General features: G+C 44.4%; 1 protein-coding gene across 2 annotated transcripts in view; it reads right to left on the bottom strand.

Annotated features, from left to right (window-relative positions):
- Positions 1-57: 57 nt before the first annotated feature.
- The window catches only part of VPS39 (VPS39 subunit of HOPS complex), a 39,361-nt gene continuing 21,154 nt past the window's right edge, over positions 58-18,264 (bottom strand). For both annotated transcript variants that reach the window (XM_016212346.2, XM_016212347.2), the window contains 17 exons: positions 16,455-16,575; positions 16,231-16,351; positions 13,238-13,367; positions 9,153-9,295; positions 8,571-8,714; positions 7,961-8,102; positions 7,776-7,862; positions 7,412-7,485; positions 6,976-7,074; positions 6,264-6,381; positions 5,617-5,745; positions 4,859-4,961; positions 4,575-4,620; positions 3,561-3,710; positions 3,281-3,415; positions 2,990-3,081; positions 58-2,175 (listed from right to left, as the gene is read on the bottom strand). In XM_016212346.2, coding sequence (XP_016067832.2) covers positions 2,100-2,175; positions 2,990-3,081; positions 3,281-3,415; positions 3,561-3,710; positions 4,575-4,620; positions 4,859-4,961; positions 5,617-5,745; positions 6,264-6,381; positions 6,976-7,074; positions 7,412-7,485; positions 7,776-7,862; positions 7,961-8,102; positions 8,571-8,714; positions 9,153-9,295; positions 13,238-13,367; positions 16,231-16,351; positions 16,455-16,575 — 1,910 coding nt within the window. In that variant the 3' untranslated portion in view covers positions 58-2,099. The remainder of the gene's footprint in view (positions 2,176-2,989; positions 3,082-3,280; positions 3,416-3,560; positions 3,711-4,574; positions 4,621-4,858; positions 4,962-5,616; positions 5,746-6,263; positions 6,382-6,975; positions 7,075-7,411; positions 7,486-7,775; positions 7,863-7,960; positions 8,103-8,570; positions 8,715-9,152; positions 9,296-13,237; positions 13,368-16,230; positions 16,352-16,454; positions 16,576-18,264) is intronic.

Raw genomic sequence — 18,264 nt, 5'->3', positions numbered from 1 at the left:
CATTATTTTCATCAAACTCCACAGGAAGGGGGAAAAAGGAGACCCAAACAGGCTTGGTTTGTTACTTTATGATGTTTATTACGCAAGGCCTTCATCAGTCCTCACTACAGAGCTTTCAGCTCCAGCCTTCTCCACACTCCACAGAGGACAAAGACAGTCTAGGGAAGGAAGACCAGAATTTGGGAGAACTGGGTCCTTTATGTGTTCCAGAGGCGGGAAACACACTCTTCGTTCTGTTGCTTCAAGCAGATGTGCCACACAGGAGTGGGAATGGAAGATATAAACACAGCAGGCCAGGAAGGCAGGGCTCACGTGGTGGGGCAGGGTGAGGGCTGCCTGCCAATCTCACTGCTGCTCTTGGAGGAAGCTTGGTCTTCACTGACGCAAAAGGCCAAGGGCAGCACTGCTTCCTGTGGGTGGGTGTGGCCAGTTGGGACGGTGGCTCTTGAGAAGTGCTCCTCGATCTCCAAAACCTAAGCAGAGAGTCCCTCTCTCTCTGAACGTGTTGCCTGCACTCATTGTCCCTTCAGACCCTCCACAGAGCACATGCCTAGAAGCCTAGTGTATAACTCTAGCAAGTCGGCCTATAGCACAGGCCTCAAACAGCAGTGCTGAAGTTTAAAAAGGATCACAGCACGTCAAGGACAGGCCACTAACGGGTCAGTGTGGGGCACTGTCACTCACCCTACTACCATTAAGGAACTGAGGAAAGAAGTCTGCAGAACCCTGGGGAAGACAGGAAGCAGGGCCTCTCTCTCTCCCCACGTGTCCTCTGTTACAGCGAGAGACACTCATATGTGCCTCTAGGGTGCCATGTGGAAGCCAGGGCCTCCCACACACAAGTGCTCAGAGGATCTGGCGGTGACATACTTTATAAACCCAGATGCTGCCACTCCTGCCGCCTGCAGCACTCCTGCTGCCCTGAGCACTTCACAAGTATGCCTTACACCACATCACTGTAAGCCCCTAATCTGGCCATTCCTGTGTGTACCAGTCATCCACTACCTATGATATCCCAGTGCAGCCCTGCAACCTCTGCAAAACCAAGCTGGAGAGCACCCCCCAGGCCATGCTGTAAGTGGGTGACACTGGCTGGAAAGAGAGAGGCGGCCCAAGCACAAAGTGCTTATTCACAGAGACTAAACCAACCTGCCTGGGCGGCTGGTGGGTGAACGGGGAGCAGGAGCCTCTGCAGATAGCAGCCTAAGAGGTCATACGCCCAGTGCAGTGCTGTCCATTCTTAGAGCTATGGCCACACTCACCCTGAGGAGAGGTGCACACGGCCCTTCCTAGGCCAAGAATGGTGCTCTCCTAAGCTTCCAGGCAGAGAAGCATGCAGTCCAAGGGGGATCTATTTACAAGATACCTGACAGTCAGTTATTAATTAACCCTAGAAAATACGACTTCCTCTTGTTTTTCACTTTGCCTGGCTTAAATATTAGTTATTCCCAGTGTCAGGAAAATGGGGAAGGAGGCCTGAGTAGAGCAGTGAGGAGAAAGATACAGGAAGAAAATAGTGGGAAAGAAAAGGACACTCAAAAATAGAGGCGAGTGGGGAGGCTTGGGGGGGCGGGGAGCACGCAGGTCACGGTGACCACGGAGAAAAGACTGTCACTATCTAGGAACAAGTGTTTGGCCTTTGCAGCCAAAGGAGCTCTGGTTCTGCTCTCTTCTCAGACTTGGTCAGCCATGCTGAGGTATCCCTGCGAAGCCCTGCATATGACTTGATAGAAAACTAAACAAACCACCCTGGGGTTGCAAAAGCTGGAGGCAGTTTCCTTATTCAGGTGACTGGTATGCGAAGGCAAGACAGTGACCGTCACCGCCTCCTCCAGTCTCAGCAGGTGTTAAATTCTCTGGGACTGCCTGCAACACAATGGTATATAAAGTATAACTAATCTCTTTTTCTATTAAAAAGCTGGTAACACCAGACCACAAGTCTGATTATTTCAGAGATGTTCCAAGGCGCAAGGTAGCCATCAGTGTCCAAATGGGGAGACACCTGGTGGTGGCAGCAGCCCCCGACCCTAAGGCTGGTGCCTGTTTCCCTCTCTGGGACGGCCAAGCTGTCCATCTGCTGAGTCCTGCGCACGCTGAGCTCAGGTGTCCGCCGGGTTTACCTCTTTGGAACAGAAGTAGTGCACGACCACTCCATTGGGGTATCTCGCAAATGCGCTGCAGGGAAGACAGATGACTTGGGAGTGAGGACTGCCTATCCGACCGCTTCTTACCCAGGAAGGCACCTTACCCGGGAGTCATCCTGGCAGCAGCCCACCCCCACCACAAAGAGCAGCCTGCCCCCAGGGTCTCTGGATTTACGTAGCCATCATCTCTGTCCAATAACCAAACACAGGATGAGGCCCACGAAGCTCGAGTGCACGGGGATATTTAAGTCATCAACGTGAAACACAGGCAGATGGGGCCGTGTGCCAGCCTGGCCTAGCACCAGCTTACGAGAGCCAATGATGCTCCTCAGAGCAAGTCTCAGGCTAGTTCTAACGCAGGGCAGAGTTAGGTCTTTCTAAAGAAAAGAATTCTTCCATGTAAGAAAGAGGGCAAATCACTCTCCTTTGAGGGAAAGGGGATCGACTAGAGGATATGCCTTAAAACAGTATGGTCCTGGCTCACTCAAATCATGACGCAGCAGGTTAAAAAAATCTTTTTTCTTCCTTCAAAGGTGCTTCCTTCAAAGATAAGGACTTTCTCCCCACATACAACTCTCACATACCCACTGGCTACATCACAATTTCTAGCTGCTAGAGAGGAAGGACTTCATGGGCAAGAAATCAACAGCCCTATGCCATACATTTCAGGTTTTGAAATTCTCAAAGCCCACCCCCAAGAGCCAGGACTGCCCTCTCTGGCCTCAAGAGCTAAACGTGCCCAGACAGTGAGGAGCTGTGCTTTTCCCCCGGGTTAGAGGGCAGAGCTCCATCCTGAGCATGACCCGCCCCAAAGCAGACCCTGCAGAGGTGCAGAGCAGGCTCACCTGTTCCCAATCTTCTTCTTACACACCATGCACACCTTCTCCTCCGTGATGATGCACTTCACCTGCTGGTGTAAAATCCGCTCTTCCTGGACCTGGGGGGGCAGAGAGATTGGGGGAGGAGTCCATTGTCTGGCCTGGGCCAGTAGGTTCCTCTAATTGAAACACTTGCAACTAAATGTCAAGTTGGTTAAAGGTGTTAAACAGGGGTCTGCTTTGTCTAAGGAATATGTATGTAGTAACTGTCTTACACTAAAAAGCACTAGCCCACCCTAGGGTGTGCAAGGCTCATACCCGCAGGAACTCTGCATGCAGAAGGTTCTTGAGCACCTGATTGAACCGTTTCTTTTGTGCATTTTCTTCCAAGACTTTTTCCAGAAAGATGCGTATATCATTAATTTGAGTGTTTGCTGGCAGAAGGTTGAGGGCCTGGGGATGGGAACAGAGTGAGGCGGGACAGGAGACTGAGGAAATGGCTGAAGCCACAGAGCTGGAGAACCCCAGGCCCTTTCTCCATCCCCTCTTGCCATTCAGTGCTCCCTGCGAGCGCCCTCCATCCCCGAGAAGAGCAGACCTTGGTGGTGTCCAATTTGCTGTGGTGCAGCTCGAGGACCTGCAGGGCAGCCTGGAGGTTGGCTTGTGGCTCCAGCAATTCCAGCTTGATGGGCCCCAGGCAGTGAACACTGGGAGGTGACAGGTACATACGGAGCAGGGACAGATACACCTGTCTCACACAGGTACAAGGCACACAGGTAAGGCTGGCGGCAACCCCTCCAGAACACCCAGCTAAGAGGGTTTGTCTACAGTAACAGCTGTCATGGAGCACTTATAGCTCATCTTTCTTACCTTTACAGATTTTGGTCAAACGGTCTAATGAAGGTATAAAAAATTAAGGATTGTGGTTTCCCTGAGAGAAAAAGCTAAATGCCTTGTTAACCACTGTCAAAATGCCAACGCTGCAAAACGACTCTAAGCGCTACCTCACTTCCTTTGGCGTTGAAGGCTGAGACCCTGTCACGTTCCGGCAGGTAAGGATTAAGCCAAGGTGAGATCTGCATTTCCTACTGGTACCAGTACCACAGGGTTTCTCCACCCAGCACTCAACATTTTGGGCCAGATAATTCTTCGCTGGGCTGTCCTGTATATTGTTTAGCAGCAGTTCTGGCCTCTACCTCCGAGATTCCACCCCCCTCCCCAGTCATGCCTATAAAAGATGTCTCTGGACATTGACAAATCCATGTGCAATCTCGACAGAGCACATCTATGCACTTTGTCAAGGACCATTAGATGTTCTTTCTCAATAGGCTGACCACACTGTTTATAATACAAGCGAGGACTCTTCCGAGAGTAAAGGGGTGAGGGCGCCACTCATAATCACAGGGAGGACAACAGACATAAGCCAGAACTATGCCATGCAAACCAGGACATATGGCCACCCTGCCTCTTCCTTAAGATGCACAAGCAAATTCAGTCAGTGCACAGACCCATGTCCTGTCTTCTATTAGCCCTTCACATTAGTGTCACCTGTGGCCAAACCAGAGGAGGTTAGGAAGACTAAGAGGGACCGTGGACCAGGGTCACTACTTACATCTTTGTAGCCATCTTTGTTTTGGTCATAATGCTTGTGGCAGTACCTGCAAGGGAGGAAATGCTTAGACAAGGCCAGAGGGGCCACATCTAGAGAAAGGTCATCAGTGCTGCCTGCACGAGCAGCCTAATGACAGCCAAAATCAGAGGCCAGCACAGAAGGTGACTCTCCCCCCTGTGGCAGCGCGGCGGGGTGGTGGCTTCCTTAGTCTCTCACGCCTCTCTTCTCTCTGGGGGGGCCTGCTTTCAGACCCCAGGGGAAATAGGATGACAGGGTCAACGTACTCCTCAGCCATCTTTGTATCCTTCAGAATGTGGACATAGATGAAGAGAGCTTGTTCATGTTTCCCCATGCGCCCCAGCAGAAGAGCACGTTCTTCTAAGAGGCCTGTGGGGGAGAAGGAATATAAGTAACCATCACCACCACTATGCAAGCACAGGGCCAGGGGCTAGGCTATTACGGAAATGGATACTGGAGCAATATAAACTGGGAGAAAATATTTTTATTACTTGGAATTTATGCAAGGAGAAAATTACTAAAATTTTATAAAGGGAGAGGGAGCTATTTTAGGAGGAACTTTATCCCATCTTTTTGTGACCATTTACGAATGGGGCAAGATCACCCATTCAACAGTCAAGTGCAGAGTAAGCACCTACTGCATGCCAGGCACCTCAAATCAGGGAAACAAACACCTGGTCTCTGTTCTCACTGTGCTTACACATCAGACAGATATGTGTCTTTTTCATACAAATTATGCCAGATTACAAAGATTGGTAAAGCAAGTGGCCAAGGACAGGTGCTGAAGCAATAAATAGGTTTCAACCTGGCTATCAGTTAGCATGTGGCTCATACCCCAAAGAGTCTCCTCTTGGTCACAGTACAAAAGTGAGTCCTTAGAGGGGACAGAGCAGGAGCACTCACCTAAACACATGGTTTTTCCCAGGCCCAACTTTTTAGAGGCTTGGGGAGCTGGAAAAAGGAAAGGTCAATTTCTGCATTACCGTCAGCTGAAATGGCTTCTGGATCCAATCCCAACACTTACCATCAAAAGGAAAATCACAGATGAGCCGGCCTGGGTCATAGTAGCTGGAAATTTCCAAGAACATAAGGAGCTTCCGTCGATATTCTCCCAGCTCACCCTCTTCCTCTCCAGCAGGAACTGGAGTTTTGCCTTTAAGGGAAACAAAGTTCAACCTGAAAGGATGCTGTTGGGCAGCAATGTGGGTTGTCAAGAAAAATGAGGGTGGTGAGGTTCAATGATGTCAACCATGATCATCAGAAAGGGTCTTCAGAAGAAAAAAAATAAAAATAAAAATAAAAATAAAAGGGCCTCCAGAGTGGTTTCCAGTTGGCCTTCTCCCAAACATCAGCTTAAGGTTTAAAAAAAAAAAAAAAAAAAAGCTGCCTAGAGAAGCACTCTGTTAAGCAAACCTGTTTCTTATCTTGAAGGCAGATTGTTCCTTCCCCTTCCCCCAGGGGAGACGCCAAGAGATTCTTAGAGATGCCCAGATCCAGACGAGCTGCTGAGTCTCACGTTCTGGGTCACTTAGCTGCCCTGGCTCCTCTGAGGAACTTACTGCTCACCTGGGACCCACAGAGAGTCTGCTTCCCCATGTCACACACAGCACCCTCGGGTCCCAGCTTGCCTCTAAGGCCAGGGGTCATATGACTGTCTATGAGAACTGGTACCTGCAGGGAAGGCCAGGAGGTACTCCTTCATCAGACCTTGCACCTTCTCACAGTACAGCTGGATCAGGCAGTTGTGGAACCGGGAGCCCGTCTCCTCCCAAACGTGGATGACATGTTCCTGAAGCGAGACGTAGATCTGCTTGGTCCCCTCAACACTGTGACCCAGCCCAGTCACCCTCACGGTTTTAAGGCCCAACAGGTCCCATCCAGACTGTCTCCTAATTAAGCTGCAAAGGCTACCAAGGAACAGCTCTTCTAAAACCATTGGGAAATTTTGCAATACAACCCAGCCACATCGGGAATTCTTATCTTGATTTCCGATCTACCCTCCTTTATTAATTGTCTCATAATCCTCTAAATTGGCCCATGTAATTAAGGTTAAATATTTGCATTCTGGTACTTAAAACCGATTTGGTTGTCCTGTGGCCACAGCTGAGTTAGGTTGTACAAATGTGGCACTGAAATGTTTTCCTCAGCATCCTTCTCTTATTCCTCTGTACTTTACCAAGGTTTACAAAGTATCGGCAAAGAGTGCCACTTCCAGCTTGGCCACTGGACTCTCTTTTTCAGAGAATGTTGAAATGACTCTTTTCCTTACATTCCTACCAGTCCCCGTGTGACCAAACCCCAATCTGAATTGCCTGATAACTGACCCAGGAGGCCCTGGATCCTGGGTTTGAAGCTTTTTAGTTCAGACCAAACAATATCTTACCAGATAAGGAATAGCCAGACCCTTAAAATTCTCTACCAGGAAGCCAAGCACTCGGTCTCGGGGCAGAGACTCCACCTCCAGGAGGTCTTCAGTGAAGATCTGTTAAAACAAACCCGCGTTCCAGCAGCAGAACCATCTGACTGCAATGCTGCCTGCCAAATGCACAGTATGCAGTGGACAGACTTCTGGGGGAAAGGGAAAGGGCGTGCAGGGTTTCTGTAGCCAGTTAGGGTGTGACAGACTGGGGCGCAGGTCTCCTGACACCTGTGCAAGACTCTTTCCACTACACCACACTGTCTCTCACATTTCCCAGTCTACTCTTTTGAACACCAGAGAAACTGCATGAATCCTTCCTCTATCTCCATCCATCCCTCTCCTGAGTGGAATCAGGCCCAACTGTGGCACCAGGTGAATCTAAGGACCTCTCATGACCTACCTTCAGGCCGTCCTCGGGGAAGTCTCTCAGCACCCACACTGAGTAGGAAAAAATCAAATGCAGGTTTTCTGTGCCTGGAGGAAAAATAAGACTTGGCTGCAGGTGAAGCCTATCCTGCCCACAGGACTAGGAAGGCAGGTACCAAGGTCAGCCCAGGATTTATTTTCTAGAGTCATTCAGGGCTGCTTGGCCCCACTGGGCTGGTTACATTCTAAGGAGCTGTCATGGGTCCACCACTGGGGGACTTTTACCCCAGCTAGCGGAACAAGGAAGGAGGGGACTGACCAGCCACATCACAGATGGAGGCGATCAGGTTTGTCTGACTACAATTCCTTCCCGACTCCCTTTCAAAAGCAGGACTCACCCAGATGTTGCAGATATTGCACCGTCCTCTCATGGCCTTTCAGAGGCGAGTTTGCTTTCTTGGACTGGTCCACCAGCACCTGCAGGGCTGGCCAAGAAGCCCAAGAACAAGGTCACGAGCCTCCTCCAGAAGGCCTATCCCCACAGATGCATCACACCTCAGCTCCCCTCCCCGCGTCCGGGCACCTTTCTCGTGGAGCCCTTTCTTCTCATACAGGATTATCAGCTCACTGTATTTGTGAGCCTTCTTCAGCACGTGCTCACTCTCTTCGATGTGGCAGTGATTGTTCTCCAGGCGCAGCAAGGGGGCTACCAGGGCCACGTTCGTCTGCAGAGGAAGCAGGACTTCAGCAGAGAGTGCTTCCTGGGGAGCCCCGCCCCTACCCAGCCAAGGCCTGCTTCAGGCTAAAAGGCCAGGGATTTAACAAAAGCAAGAGACAGCAAACCACCCCTTTTCAGGACTATAGGCAGTGGCTTTTATAGCATTTATGAGCTTTCACACGTTTTAATGGTATTGGGGGTCAGGGGAGGGAGGGGATATTTCCTGTGAGGAAATACTGTTCACATTGGATCACTAACCCCAATCTTACCAGAGAAGACCAGCCCACTGTAAGACTCTGGCCAATATCTTGACTTAAACTCTTAATTCCAAGAAGCTCACAGGCATCAGGCAAAGACTAGGTGGTTCCCATAATTAAAGATTTCACTCTTGCTAACAGCAGGCACCCCAAAGTGGCCCTTTTCCCATTTAGGCAGACTGGGGGATTGTGGGTATCCAAGTGCTCAGAGAACTCACGTGGAGGTAGCACTTGAGCAGGGTGGTGTCGATGATCTGCAACAGCTTCTTCTTGGACTTGATGGTGGGAGTGCCTTCCATGAGTGGGGAAGTGCTGGACTGGTGATCAGCATCATTCAGCTTCTTTACCAACTGGCTCCGTTTCTGCAAAGGCCAAAAATGTGGGACCAAGGCCAGGACTAATCTTCCTTTATCACTTGATCTACCTCCAGGTATAGTTTCAAATACCTCCATATCAGCTCGTGCCTATCCACACCCTGATCTCACATCGGCACGCAATATTTTGGGAAGTTTAAATATTTAATGGTCCTTGAAAACTTAAGTTTATATTTATGATGTATAGCTCAATTTTACATTAATAATTGTTACAATTCTACTCAGGTGACATTTGAAAAAACACAGTCATTTGGTTGCAGGAAATAACATTTAAAAAATTAAAATGACAGTTTGCCCACCCAGGCTTCTAAGTGTTCATTTATGGAATGCCTGAAGCACTACAGAATGCCCTGGGTTCCCTGCCGTAAAGAAGCATGTATTAGAACTCCCAAGTAATTCCTCCATACACCTCTCTCTCATACCTACCTGTGTCAGGTAGTCAATCAGAGCTAAGTGAGCCTTCTCCAGTTCAGCCCCGGAGAGTGCAGGCAGGGGGTTAGGATATTGCAGCTGCTTCCTGTAGTCTGTGGGTAGCAGGTCCGGGTACAGGCCCATCACATGGGTAGGATCTATATGGAAGGTAAACATGAAAGAAGCACAGCAATTTAATGATAAAATAAAACAAGTTCCAGACTGGTTTTTTAAAAAGAATGACAAGTTCATAAAGACTCAGTGAGCTACACACTTATAATTTGAGCACCATTTATATATATATTTCACTAAAACACTACAAAAATGGCATGTTTCTATATCCCAAGACACAGACACACAAACATGCATAATTAGAAATGAAAATTTATTCTCTAAAAGCACAGGAGAAAACAATTTCCAAGGAAAAACTGATAAGGCATTGAAGGTGAAAGATCAATAAAATAAAAAATAAAAAATTCTATGTCAAAAAAGGAATATTGCTAAAACAAAAAGACCAGACAACAGGCTAGGACAAAAATTTGCAGCATATATGGCAAAAGACTTAAAGGTTGATTACATAAAACAAATTCACACAAATTGGTAAAAAAACACACGCAAGATCTCATTTGATAAAAGGGCAAAAGATATAACAACTGACAAGAGAATATAAATAAGTGGGAAACTGTTCTGCTACATTAACAATCAAAGCCTTTTTACTCATTAAAAATGTCAGGTGATTCAATATTATTTTATATTGGTTTCAGGTAGACATTTATATAATTTATGAAGTGATCCCCCCAATAAGCCTAGTACCCACCTGGCACAATACATAATTGTTACAATATTGTTGACTATATTCCTATGCTCTACTTTACATCCCTGTGACTATTTTGTAACTACTGATTTGTGCTTCTTAATCCCTTCACCTTTTTCATCCCACCCCCCCAAACCCCTTCCTTTTTGGCAGCCTGATCAGTCTGTTTTCTGTATCTATGAGTCTGTTTCTGTTTTGTTTATTTTGTTCTTTAGATTCCACATGTAAGTGAAATCATATGGTATTTCTTTCCAAAGATACTAAAATTTACGCATTCTCAGAAAACTTTTTAAAAAGCTAATTTTGTGAGTTGATGGATTTGTTAATTAGCTTAGTTGTGGAAATCTTTTCAACATGTATAGAGTATACCAAACATCATGGTGTAAAATTTAAACAAAAATATATTATGATTTTATTTGTCAATTATACTTCCATAAAGCTAAATCCAATAAAAATAACATTATAAAACAATAAAAAGTGTCAGGTGACATTTTCATACCCACTTAATTAGTAATAAGAGTATTTTTATATGATACTACCCAGTGCTTGCAATTTTGTGAAACTGAATCACCTTATGCTACTAAGGCAAAAGATATTGCTACCTCAAAAAGGAAAAAAGCACTCACAACCTCAAATCCTACTTCTAGGAGTTATTTCTAAAAAGACAATGCAAAAGATGGGCGAAGCAACATCTGTATGAACAGGTAATGTTACAAGCATTATTTGTAACAATGCAGTTTTGGAAACAATGCAGAATTCTTTCAACAGCAAAAATAATGTATTTTTCATTCAACTGATAGAGTATTATGAAATCCTTACAAATTATAATTTTGAAAGGCACCCAGCAACATGGAAAAACACTATTAACAATTTTTAGGTAATAAAAGCTATGAAAGTGTATTATAACTATGTTAAATATATACACGAAAAGAAGCTTGGAGGAAGAAGAGACAAATGATGATCTCTGCAAGTACTAAGAATATCCACTACTGGGCAAGTGGATCAGATCTGAGACCAAGGTTAGTCAGCATAGGTGCTGCCCAAGAGGCCCAGTCAGGAGCCAACTGCCCCCTAGACAACAATGCCACCAGCACACATCCTGCTGCCACTGGAAAGGGTCCACTTGTGCCTTATCTTTCCTATTGGACTGCTCTTTGAGAGAGGAATTCCTGTCTGATTAGTTCTGGTTGGGCCCAGCAGAGTGCACTGAACTCTCTAGGAGCTCAGCATATATTTGTGGGATGAATAAATTCAAAGGTAGTAGCTTCATTAGGATTGAATTTAAACCTTTTGGACTGGGGTTCAAGTATCATTGGTATATAGACAAATAATCAAATTACTATAAAAGTTCTATCTTATTCCAGTGTCTTTTCAAAGAGCTGGTGGTACACTGAAAATAAATGCCCCTTTGAGTTCATTCAAAGGAAGGACAGTAGATATTTATGGATTTCAGGTTTCCCAGCTTCCATATCCCTTTTTAACAGCAACTTATTTCCTTTTGGCAAGCTCCCTCTTCCACAGCAGGTGTAGTCTTGGTGAGAGAACAGTTCTGGGCACCTACCTTTGCCTTCAGAAGCAGAGAGGGGCCACAAACTCTTACAGGGAGTGAGATTATGACCTAATCCTGGACAATCAGAGCCCCTTGATCTTGAGAAAGTGACTCAAGGATGACAAGCAGCGCAGCACACACCAACATATATCCCACCCATCCTCTTATGTTATGTGGGCACTCATCCATCAGGCAGGTCTGTGTTCCCTGGCCTTAAGCCTGGAAGGATCCTTGTACATCAGCAGAATATGGCAGATGGACAGTCATAAAAGGCAATGAGGCTTCCACTTAGGTCTGTTGTATTGCTCACTCTGCATGCGGACACTCAAGCAGCTTTGCAGAAAGACCAACTTGGTAAGAACTGGAGCCCGCAGTCTACAACCAGCACCAACTTGTCAGCTATAAGAGTGAGTCACCTTAAAAGTAAATCCTCCTGCCCAGTCAAGACTTCAGATGACAGTAGCCAAGCTCAGATACAACTGCAAATGCATGAGAGACCCCAAGCAAGAACTGCCCAGCTGAGCCTTCCCAAATTTCTAACCAACAGATACCAAGAGAGAAAACAGATAATTTGTTATTTTAAGCCACTAAGTTTTGGGGTGGTTTGTTACATGGCATTAGACAGTAATATAAGCTGGTAGGGGGCAATTTTTATTGAGGATGCAACAATAGGAGAGGTGGTGGCAGTGGCTAAGGAAGTGGCTGTGCCAGTGAAGGACTGCCCAGCCTGTCCACACAACAGAAGGATTACAGTAGTTCAGCTTCCTGTTTCCTGCTGGGAGGTCCTCCGGAGTTCCCTCGTTCCTATTATTCCTGAGCCTGACCCCCCAATTAATTTTGCAGGTCCCTCTACCTGCCATTCCCCTTATTTTCCAATAAACCATGTCTAATTTATCCAGATACTGCTTAAATTATCCAGAATTGGTCTCCACTGCTGGCAGCCAAGAACCTTAACTGTTACAGGGAGTTATCATAGCTCATTATTGGTCAAGGTTGAGGGAAGGTGGAAAAAGGGCAACACAAAGAGGAGAAAAGAGTCTAACCAAGGATATACAGATTGGTCCTAATTAAACAAAAAAGAAATACACAGAAATAAAAAGTTTAATAATAACAGCAAATATTTAATTGGTAGTTATTAAGTACCACACACTGTTCCAAGCATTTTACATAATCTCCACACTATGAGGTATTATTATTTGCTTGTTTTTCAGAGAAGAAAACTGAAGACGAGAGAGAGGTCCAGGACTCTGCCAGACAGAGGTCAAGGCAGCCAGACTCCAAAGTGTTTGCTTGTCACTATGATGCTCAGGGTTTTTAAGACACTGAGAAAAGGAATGGCTTCGCAACACTGCCCTGTGCTGGCTCTCAAAAATGACCTACTGTTTAACTCTACCAGCTCAAGTCCGGGACTTTTGTCTAGAATAGCATTCACCAAACACTCGATTATCCAATACACATTTGTTGAACTGAGTAACTTTCTGTTACCTTTCTCTAATGGCAATGGCAAATCATCCTGGAAAACTGGAAGTCTGTATTTACAGGCGAGACCAGGTTCATAAGATTAGGACTATAAATATCTCACCACCATAGTCACCTGCAGGACCCTATTAGATATGAGGATCAATGTAGATAAGCATAAACATTCCCCTTTCTCAGAAGTCTGGTATCATTTTTCCTGGTCCTTTCATTTCCCCTCCCTCTGGTAGTTCCTATCCCAAGGCTGTGCCCACTTGTTACCTGTGCCAAGCTTAGCAAAGACCTGCATGGACTCATCAAAACGCTTCTGGCAGAAGAGGTTGAAGGCATACAAATTCTTGATGTGATGGATCTGCTGTTGCTTTTCGCTGTCGGAATCATCTTTCATTTCCTAATAAGAGAGCAGAGTAGGTAAGAGCTCACTCACTCAACAAATATTTACTCAGTACACACTAGGTGATAAACTATATCCTAACAGGCACAAATTCAACGTGTACAGGCAGCCACATGGTATCTGCCCTTACAGTCTAACCTTAAGACTGATAAGCAACTATGCAATTAAAATACAACAGGGTTTCTACAAAATATACCTGACGAGAATTCCTGAGAACTACCAAGGCCATAAAACATAAAGGACTAAGAAACTGTCACAGATCAGAGGGCACTAAGGACACAGGACAACAAAATGCAATGTGATTTCTGGATTTGAACCTAGAACAGAAGAAAGGAACATTAATGGAAAAACTGGAAAAATATGAATAAAGTCTAGAATTTAATTTAACAACAAAAATAATAAAAACCAAAACAAAAGAGGGTAAGAGTGGTGACAGAAGCACCTGAGAGGGGTATGCAGCACCTGAGAGCGGGTCTGGGGAGGGCTCTCGGGAGAATATAAACTAAGACATAAAGAATGAGCTTGAGCCAGGCAGGTGACGGATGGGAGGGAAGAGAGAGGGAGTGTTCCGAGCAGAGAACAGCACATGTGAAAGGCCCTAAAATACCAGAGAGGGAACACAGTGCGCTCAAGGAATAAAAGACACTTCACACAGCTGGCAGTTAGCAAAGGTCCTGCTCAGAGCTATTTATTATCTCTATATCTTCCTTACAAACTTCCTCCCACTTGTCTCCTTTTTAACCAATCTTTACTATATTTAAATTCTTCTTTCAAAATGTCTTTCTTTTTTTTCTCTTCCTTTCCTCTTTTTATTGCCATCACCCTAGTCCAGATCACCGTCAACATGTGGCAGCACCTGGTCTCAGCCCTCCAGCTTGGTGCATTATAGGCTTTCAGACCTGGTGTAGCTCCCTTATCCAGCTTATTCCCAGACAACCAAGCCACACCCTCCACCCCAGTCTGGATGGGCTCCAACATCCTGGAGACACTTATTACCACCTCTTCAACTTCCTGAGGCTCCTCAATGCTCTCTGTTTCCTGCTCCTGATTTCACCTGTCCTTAAAGGTCCAACCTTAGGGTGCCTTTTCTGGCCCTCAGGGGACAGTCCTTTCTCTCACATTTTGTTCCACATTCTGTGAACACTGACGTTTAGTATATTATTGCCCTCTGAAAGTTAAACATACAGTCTTTGATTTACTTAAATAAAAGAGAGATTCCTCAAGAACTAAGATGTTGTTAACCAACCTTCTTCCATCATAGGAGAGACCACCTAGTAAGTACAAGCCTAGAAAAGAGAAGAAAAAATGGAAACCCACTTTCACCTTCCCTAGTGAAGATTAAACAGAAAACCTGCATCAGGAAGAGCATTGAAAAGACCTGAGACCTTCATGTTAAGAAAAATATAGATACTAGAAAAGCTATACACTGCACGATACCCCCTTTTATTAAGTTCAAAACTAAATACATATTCTAGCCTGGCTGGTGTGGCTAAGTGGTTGAGCATCGACCTATGATCCAGGAGATCACGGTTCGATTCCTGGTCAGGGTACATGCCCGGGTTGCAGGCTCAATCCTTAGCAGGGGGCAGCCGATCAATGACTCTCATCACTGATGTTTCTCTCTCTCTCTCCCTTCCTCTCTCTGAAATCAATAAAGATATATAAAAAACAAAAAACCTAAATACATATTCTAGCACACCTATATGTAAAAGATTAAACAAAAAAATTTAAAGGCCATGATAAACAAAAATTTTAGATAATTGCTGTGTCTGGAGAAGAGACAGAGGGACGGGATGGACAAAAACATACAGGGTTATCAGTTCTTTTTTTTGGGTAGCATGATGGTTCATGGGTATTCATTAATTTAAAAATAAAAAGAAAAGAATATAGGGCAATGCATGAGGGGAATGTAACAGAGTAGTAAGATGCTGAAATTAAATGTCCCAAGAAAGAAATAATTTTTATGGGATATTAAACATGCCTGACTATTAAGACTGGATTTTCATTTTAAATACAGAATTCATACATCCAAAATAAATTGTTCTTCAAGAGTATCCACCATATGTGGTTATGAGCATATGTATACCAAAATCTGTGACTATTGCTTTCCTTTCAGAAGTAATTTATAAGATACTCCAGAAATTAAGTTTTCCTACTATTGTTTTCATAAACACTTCTCTTTTACCAAATTACCACCATCTGGTTTAACGACTAGGAAACGCTCAGAATGACTTTTGGTTGTTTCCTAACATCAAATCCACCCACTACAGATGATAATAATTACCACTGGGGATGTTTAAAAGAACACCTGCATCGAAAGTCAGTGTCCAAGAAGTCTGGGGCAATGGGAGCATCACTGGCACCAGAGAACGGTCACTATGTTACCATGAACATCATCCTCTGCAAACATTCAAGGAGAGGGACAGTCATAAATATAAAAGTGCAGCCCTGCTGAATGCAGTAATCTGCAGTGGTAGCAGAACACCTAAGAAGGAAGGCCTGCTTGTCCAAGCACAGCAGTCCACCGCTGAAAGGGATGCTGAGAGGCCCTCTAGTGGCTGCATTCAACCAGTGTCACTTTACTCCAACGTAGACCATATCTATTACTTTATTCTATTAATTCTATGAGGTACATAATTATAATTGACATCCATTCTATATTTGCAAACTGAAAAAATGAAATCACTTAAAGTGATTTTACATAGATACTTTGTGGCAGAGTCAGACCCTGAATCCAAGCCCTCAGAATTTCATCTTTTTACCAGTAGAAACCAAATATGAAAAACTCAACCCAAACTACCTGTTTTGGAGAACAATGAGAAAGGCATACTCACACACAAATCTTAGAAACAAGACTTACTGCAAGTTGCAAAGCCAATTCAAACTGTTTGTCCTGGAGCAGCTGTTGAATTTGGGTTGCCATGGGGACAGGAATGAGTCTCCAAACAAAATGATTGCTGGCCACATAGATAATGTTTGATCTGGAGGCAGGAACAAGAATATCAGCAAAACAGCACAGGTTTTATGATGTCATAGGAGACTTAAACACTCTGTAATGACTCAGTAAAGGAAGAAATTCCTTACCCTCCTGAGGTGATGAAACGGGGCCTCTGCAATTCAATGCTCTGAACCAGAAGCCTCGGCTCGAGTGTTCGGATCTCCACATATCGAGGCAACACGGCAATGATGTAGGGAGGCTGGTGCTCTGTGCAAAAGAGAACATGTTGAGTTCTGATCTAAGGCTTTAAGTTTATGGACTATCAGTTGCCCATTTCAAAGCTGCATTTAAACAGGATCTCCAAAAAGCCCACAGGTCAAATACCAAGCCAGGATCCTACAACGTGAAGTACAAAGACAAAAGAATAGTTTGCCTGAGTGATGCTAAGAGAAATCCCTTGCACAAAAAGAATGCACACAGCTTCGCTAAGAGTGACCTGATCCCATTCCTACCATTTCTCCCAAAGAACTGGGTGGAAACTTCACTTGCTCCTTTCTCATCAGTCACAAAGTGAAGCAAGAGGAGGGCACCTTCTTTTTTCCCTAAAATTATGCTAAAGAAAGAGATCCCCATTTCTGATCAGTGTTGCTTCTGCCTGAGATTTCCACAGGGATGAGATGCAAAACTCCACTTGGCATTTGATGGCTCAGAGAAGGCAGCTGGATTGCCTCCTCAGTGCATCTGTTTTCTACCACTTACATGAGGTACCCAGAGTGTCAAATTCATAGAAACAAAGTAGAACGGTTATTGCCAAGGGCTAGGGGAAGTGGGGAATGTGTTGTTGTCTAACAGGTATAGAGTTTCAGTTTTGCAAGATGAAAAAGTTCTGAAATCTGTTGCATGACAATGTGAATATAGGTACCACTACTGAACTGTACACTTAAAAAATGGTTAAGAAGGTAGATTTTATGTTGTTTTTTTATTACAATTAAAAATAAAATTTAAAGAAATTAGTAAAAATGCACCACTAGACTAATTGTCATATAGACATTTAACCTCAAAGAAAATATTCATAAGAATAGCTTCTTCATTGTGGCTAACTTGCTATGAATTAATTTTCCCCATTATCTATTTTCTGATAAAAAGCTTTTTACTTTATATTTGAAATTTATACTCTAAATGAATAGTACAATAAAATTTTAAAGCCCAAAGGGAACTCAGAAATGAGGAAACTGAAGCCTAAGTAGTATTTCCATCAATTTGAATGTTATTGCTATTATGCTTTTATTTTTCATCTTGCCAAAAAATATACTTTAAAAACATATTTTTTTGTATTGGATTTTTAAATTTTCTTTTTAATGCTAGCCTCATTTTAAAAAGCTAGTACAATTTCCCTTAGTGTTTTTGTATAAATATGTAAAGTTTCTCTGTCCTTTTTTAATCTGAATAAGTATAGCCTGGCCAGCATGACTCAGTGGTTGAGCATCAACCTATGACCCAGGAGATCGAGGTCTGATTCCCCATCAGGGCACATGCCTGGGTTTCGGGCTTGATCCCCAGTAGGGGGCGTGCAGGAGGCAGCCACTCAATGACTCTCCCATCACTGTTTCTCCTTCTCTTTCCTCTCTCTCTCCTCTCTCCCTGCTGAAATCAACAATTTTTGAATGAACCACTAGACATAATTGCCATATAGACATTTGAAATAAAAAATTTTTTTTTTTTAAAAAGGTCCATTTTTTTTTTTTTTTTAAATAATCTATAATAGAAACCCTGCTGGTTGTCATATCTCATTTGTTCAGTCTCCCCAACTCTTCAGCAGTGTTTCTCAAACACAGTTAAGATGGTCTGGATCTCTTTGTATCTTCAAAACTTGGCAGAGTGGCTAGTGTGCAGCAGGCATATAACAACTGGCTGGCAAGGCCATGTTTCAAGAGCTTCCCAGAGTGGATCAAGACA

This window comes from Miniopterus natalensis, chromosome 1 (assembly GCF_054644295.1).
Source record: "Miniopterus natalensis isolate mMinNat1 chromosome 1, mMinNat1.hap1, whole genome shotgun sequence".
NCBI classification, from domain to species: Eukaryota; Metazoa; Chordata; class Mammalia; order Chiroptera; family Miniopteridae; genus Miniopterus; species Miniopterus natalensis.
The sequence above is the reverse complement of the archived record's forward strand: the minus strand, read 5'-3'. Positions and strand labels throughout refer to the sequence as shown.